This window comes from Notolabrus celidotus, chromosome 19, assembly GCF_009762535.1.
Source record: "Notolabrus celidotus isolate fNotCel1 chromosome 19, fNotCel1.pri, whole genome shotgun sequence".
NCBI classification, from domain to species: domain Eukaryota; kingdom Metazoa; phylum Chordata; class Actinopteri; order Labriformes; family Labridae; genus Notolabrus; species Notolabrus celidotus.
In genome coordinates this window covers 23,613,704-23,619,706 of record NC_048290.1, presented here as the reverse complement: position 1 = coordinate 23,619,706, position 6,003 = coordinate 23,613,704, and the positions used below count along the sequence as shown (strand labels likewise).

Genomic DNA, 6,003 nt, shown 5'->3' with positions numbered 1-6,003 from the left:
AGGCAGCTACAGTATTATCAGAGTAGGAGGTCATCGTGAGCACTCATAATCCTGGATCTTTATATTTTGGAATGTTGAACCTTTTTATTTTGGTAAACAAGAGAAAATGATTTATTAGATTCAATAAAATGCAGTATTACAAACCAGAAAGTAAAACCCTGGTCTTCATTTATACATTCAGCTGGATCTCCTCATACAACTTACTCAAACATCCACTCAGATGTAACAACAGCAATATATTACTATAATCATAGAACTGTTTACAAAAATCTAAAGGACCGTATGCACACACAGATCAGTATTTCAAATGAATTTAATGTACCAAAAGGTTGACTTAACTTTTCCTAGAGGCTTTACATGTACATTATGTACAGACTGAACACTTGCAGTAATGTATTAAAGGATACAATGAAGACATGGTTTAATAAAAAAAAATGGGAAAAACTAAATGTAAATGCATCCACTGTATCAAGTGCCACTTAGAAGTTACACAAATATCTTATTTCTAACAAAAAAGTATTAAAAAAACTCTTGAGTTCCAGGTTCCAATAGCAAACTTAGTATTTTTAATAACTTTAAAAACTAAAACATGATAAAAAAATGGTAAGAAAAATACTTATGAATGCAAAAGGTTGCAATGTACCTTATTCATTTACGTTTTAACTAAAAAAAAACAAAAAAAACACTATTTAAAGCTCCTGTAAGTCATTTTTTGTTTATGTTGACTTTGGCGCCCCTTGTGGTCAAAGTGATACCTTTCATTTATTTGCTGATCTTGTCCAGTACACAAATCTCATCTCACTTTCCTCAACAGTCCAATTTATAACTATCAACTTTTATTGTAGAATATTTTTTGGACACCTACCCCCTTCACTGTTTACAGCCACTTATAAAAAATGATAATATAGACATCAATGTTTTTGCTAATGGCCCTGTTTGCTAGTGCAGCCCACAAAAAGGTATCACTGGTAACTAAAGTCTGTTTTATAAGTAGTTAAAAAACCCTAACAGGAGCTTTAAATACGTTGTGACACAACCAGTGTTAATAAATGTCTTACAGTAGAACCACTGAAACAAGAACAACAGAGCAAAACTATTCGTTTCAATCCTATATTCTCTCAGGGAAGGTGCTTTTTCTTCTTCCTACAGCACAGTATGAAGGATGCAAGACCCTTTCTTATATTGTATAAAGTAAAGAGACACTGTAGATAATGTACAGTTTGGATCTTGACTTTGAAGTTTTTGGTCAAGATTGACAGATTGTGACTAATGTACTGATACCGGCTGGATATGTTTTCAAAATAAAACAGAATACATCACAGTGAAATACTCAACATTTTTGGATCATGAGATTTTTGCACAGTACAGACCATGCGTTAACAAGGTCTGAAATGAGAATGAGTAGAGAGACACTCCTTGTTCTTTAAGAATCCTGTAAGTTTCTCTGATTCCTTGATGTTATTATTTCTTGCCTGATTAAAGCCTAAATCTCTATTTTTCATATGGAGTTCAGCTACAACAGGAGTAAACAGATGGCGTATTGTCTGACGGTTATAAACCTATTGATTGTGTAGTGAACTTGTTTCTTTGCTGCATGCAGAGCTAAATCGCTTCCTGTCACAAAGCACCAATACTGCTAAAGACTGATGGAGGCTGGCAGGTTTGTTTTAATAAAGCCTGGTTAACTAGAAGCTGTTAGTAGAATAAGCTGAACATCTTAGTGTTGAAAAAATAAGCTTTATACACTGTATAATGTGTAGTGTAGTGTGAATACATTCATGTATTCCCATTTTCTGTATCAGTGCAAATCACTTTTCTTGGACATATCTCACCCAAAAGGACATGGAGTCGTTATTTGGAAATAAAAAAAAATCAGAAACATAATACAAATATAAAAACACTCACACAAACACAAGCTACATCCTACAGTTTGGCAACAAATCAATAGACTTTTGCCTCTCGACAATAAAGAGCTTAACAGTAATGCCGATTGATTATCAATTTCAATGGTAAATGGTGCAATCAATACTGCACTTAAATGTATGAAACACTTTCTGATACAAAAATATTACTCTATAATGCAATAAACTTTGCATTGGAACAAAAAATAATCTATTAACACCAAAAGATAAACATGATACAATACAATCAATATAAAGAAATAAATAACTTAGAAACAAGTGCAAACAACAACAAAATAATTTTTGCATTTTTGCCTTCACAGGACGAGATTTCTGTTTTTACATTCTGGCTGAGCAGCACAGCTTCCCTTTACAGACACAGACAGCGTGTCTGTTTAGTAGTCTGCAGATGTCTATGAAACAGCGCGCAGTCGTCTGCTGCCTCCGTGTGGACAGTAGATTTACCATGAGTGGTTGAGTTCCTTGGCCTAACTGATCTTCTGCAGCAGTTTCTCCTCGATCAGCTCAAACTGCACGCTGACGGACATTTCGGCGATGAACTGGTCACAGCCTTCCTTGGTCACCTGCTTGCAGTATCGCAGGTCGATGTGACAAATGCTCCCGCAGCGCTTGAAATAGGTCAGCGACTGGTCCGTGACCCTGTTACAGACTGGGGGCAGAGAAGGAGCAAATGAAGCATGACAGGTCACCTGTGCAGACCAGAGAAACCACACGAAGGAATCTATTTACCTCTTAGGATAATCTAGACTCTCATTACGGTGGGAGGTGCTGCAGGATAAATGAGGAGAAAGTTGCACCCTGCAGAAAATGCATTTGCCTTTTAGCTGTTTCCATAATGGCCTTTTAAATCACTGCTTTTAGATTGTAATGCTTTTCCAAAGGGATGAGGAGTGTAAGATCTGATTATTTTAAGCATTTGTGTACTCTGCAACAAATGGCACAGAATCTGATAAAAAATGATTTTACAATCTTTATTTAATTTCACGCCTCCGATAGCACAACAAGAAACAACACCAAAAGCTTCTCTAAAACATGTTCTATAAAAATGATCATGAAACCACTCAGGTGGGAGTGATTGATTGTAGGATTGCTGTAATAGATTGCGTTAGTTGTGGAAAATAAAAAGGTTCTCCATGTATAATGTGGATGATGTAGTTACAGGAGGAGTTCCATTTCCTGTGTTTTATTCCATTTGACAACATGACCCTCAAAAAGATGAGCTCAGAGTCACGGTCTGAAAGAAATCTGCTTAGAAAGTAGTAGTATACATGTACTTAAAACATTCAAATGCACTTGTGTGGTCCTTTAATTAGTGTGCAAACTTAGACATTAAGATATGTCCCTCAGGGATTGTTTAGAATATCTAGAAAGTTCCATATTCAGCCACAAGAGGGAGCAGGTCGAATGCAGACAGACTTCCAAATGACAAACAGGCTTCTTCATACCTGACAGGTTGATGTCCGTGAGCGAGTCTCGAGTGGTCGTCCCCGCAGCGGTCAGGATGTTGACGGATTGGTCGGTGACATGGTTGCAGTAGCTGAGGTCCAGTTTGGACAACAGCGGCATGTAGCGAATGATGAGACGCAGAGACGAGTCTGTGATGTCCAAACCTGCCAGACGCAGGTCCTCCACGTTACGCAGCTTACTCCTGTTGTCCAACTGACCTACAGAGGGTCAAAACCAGGACCATCAGAGGGATGGAAAGGAAATGTGTATATCTAACATGTCTTAGCACATGAACAAGACTTTTACTCAAGTGTTTGTAACACTTTCATGGTTATTTTTCTCGTTTTATTCTCTGTATATGATGCTTATGAATCGGTCTTGTGATATTGTGTATTTTTTCTTATGTTCAATTAATCCCATAAATTAAATGAAGATTAATACAAAGGATCCTTCTAACAAGTTTAATCTGTCTCAGAGCCTCACACAGCTTATTCCTCGGCACCACAGAGCTCCACTGTTGTTCAAAAACCATTAAAAAGTCTTTAATGAGCCACACTGCTGTATTGATGCTCCTTTATCCACTAGGATGAAAATGGGTCTGTAGTTTATTTTGAGTTAATCCCACGTTCACCCCCTTGCCGCTGAAAATAACCACTAGAGACCAAATTGCTTATTAATCCTTGGCTGAAAATAGTCTCAAACAAATGCACTATTCATGCCTGTTTATGTCACAATTACTCAAAATACAACAGTACAGGAAATATTGTTACTATGTCTTTAAAAGTGAGCATATTTTGAGACTCATCTTTTACAGTATTTACGGTAGGTATCCAGCAGGAACCAATGGACCAAAAAAAAGGCTGTGGAGGAAGATTTGTTGACCCTTTTTTATGGGATTTGTTAACAATTAAAAATGAACAATATCATCAGATTTTTTGACTCAACTTTGAAAGTATTATCTGTCTTTAAATTTCACAACAAAAGACATGAGGGGCTTCTAATTCATGCTAATTCATTGAGCCACTAAAATCTGTGACTGTTCAGGAACTGTCTGTGAATGGCAGTTCAGTACCTGGCCTGTTGTCAGTAGGAGGCGACAGCAGATCTCTCATCTGAGCGTCTTTAAGTCCCTCCACCCACTGAACATCCAGAGTTCTCAGGAGAGGACAGTTGGACGTGCAAAGAGCAGACACAGCCACCCAGGAGCATCCTGACAGCAGCAGCACCCGTAGACCTGCAGGGAAAAACAGAGACGTAGCAGAGCTCATGAGTTTGAATGAAGCTGCTTCAGTAAATTTTAAAGAATCTGTCCTGTGTGCAGCTATGAGCTGGAACACAGCAGCTAAATCCACTGCAGATTTGATTTTTAGTCTCTTGAAGGAATGTGTCCTATTTTTCAGTTTTCCGTCTCCAGAGTTTGAGTTAATCTGAGGTTACAAAATAAACTGATGCAGAAACTAATTAGCTGAATGATCCAGCAGAGACCTTAAAAAGGAACAAAGAAAACTTCCAAAGTAAACCATCTAAATTCACAAACCTCTGGGGACACAATTATCCAGATGGATGATCCATACGGGAACATATGGGGAGAAAAAAACGCACACGCTACATACACACACTTTTATCAACACCTGAAGCAGACGTGTAGCGGCCTGAGGTTCACGCAGGTATGCAGTCTTTGTCGGAGTAAATATTTTGATCAAAGAAATCTGTAAGAGTCATTTCATTTCATTTAGATGACTTAAATCACACTTTATTTGACAATATAAGGTTAAATATGTGCTTGCTTTGGTTAAATAATCGCTTATTACACACATTATTTTCTCAGGTAGACCTACAGATACTTGTATAAAAAGACTACATAAAGAAGAAATACTGATTCAACTTCTTCACTGCAGTAACATTTAAAAAGCCAAGGCTCTGAAATTCAAGTGTGCCCAAAGCTAACTGAACATTGCATCATATTTTATATCTATCTGATTTAAATAATTCAACCTACAAGAAAATAAAAAACAAGAAACAGAAAAAAGAGCGTTAGCTTAACTCATGTGTGTAAACTGTGAACTTAATGGTGGGAAAGTAGGCAGAAATAACTTCAAAAAATTAAAGCTAAAGTAAAGGAGCTGTTTCATTTGTAGGGAGTAAAAATAGAACATGTTTCTGTTAGAATAAAGGTGCCGAAAGTACAAGTTGTCAGGAAACTACCACTAGTGTACAGCACAGACAGCTGTAAACCCTACTCGTTTTGTTCTATGTGTAACATGTGCATTATGGGTAGTGTTTGGTGCACGTTTGTGGCTTTCAATGGAACATGCTTCTCTGTTAACATGTGATTTGTTTGGACTGTATTGATTTATTTATACAACTGTAGAGACTGCTAAATGTACGCAGCTAATTGGTCCATTGTAAGTTCACCTAGGGGTACAATAAAAAGTAGTGTTGTACCAGCCATATCATATCATATCACAGCTAACGTAAAGTATCAGATCAAATCAAATTGCATCAATTCATGTCATACTGTATCAAGTCGAACGGCACCATATCACATCATATAGTATCATATTTTTCTAAACATATCGTATCAGATCATATTATATCGTATCATGTCGTATCGTACCATGTCGTATCGTGTAGT

General features: G+C 37.1%; 1 protein-coding gene across 2 annotated transcripts in view; it reads right to left on the bottom strand.

The window, feature by feature from the left end:
- Positions 1–295: 295 nt before the first annotated feature.
- Positions 296–6,003, bottom strand: part of LOC117830876 (lysine-specific demethylase 2B) — a 29,913-nt gene continuing 24,205 nt past the window's right edge. For both annotated transcript variants that reach the window (XM_034709196.1, XM_034709198.1), the window contains exons 19-21: positions 4,441–4,602; positions 3,368–3,586; positions 296–2,571 (exon numbers count right to left, since the gene is read on the bottom strand). In XM_034709196.1, coding sequence (XP_034565087.1) covers positions 2,390–2,571; positions 3,368–3,586; positions 4,441–4,602 — 563 coding nt within the window. In that variant the 3' untranslated portion in view covers positions 296–2,389. The remainder of the gene's footprint in view (positions 2,572–3,367; positions 3,587–4,440; positions 4,603–6,003) is intronic.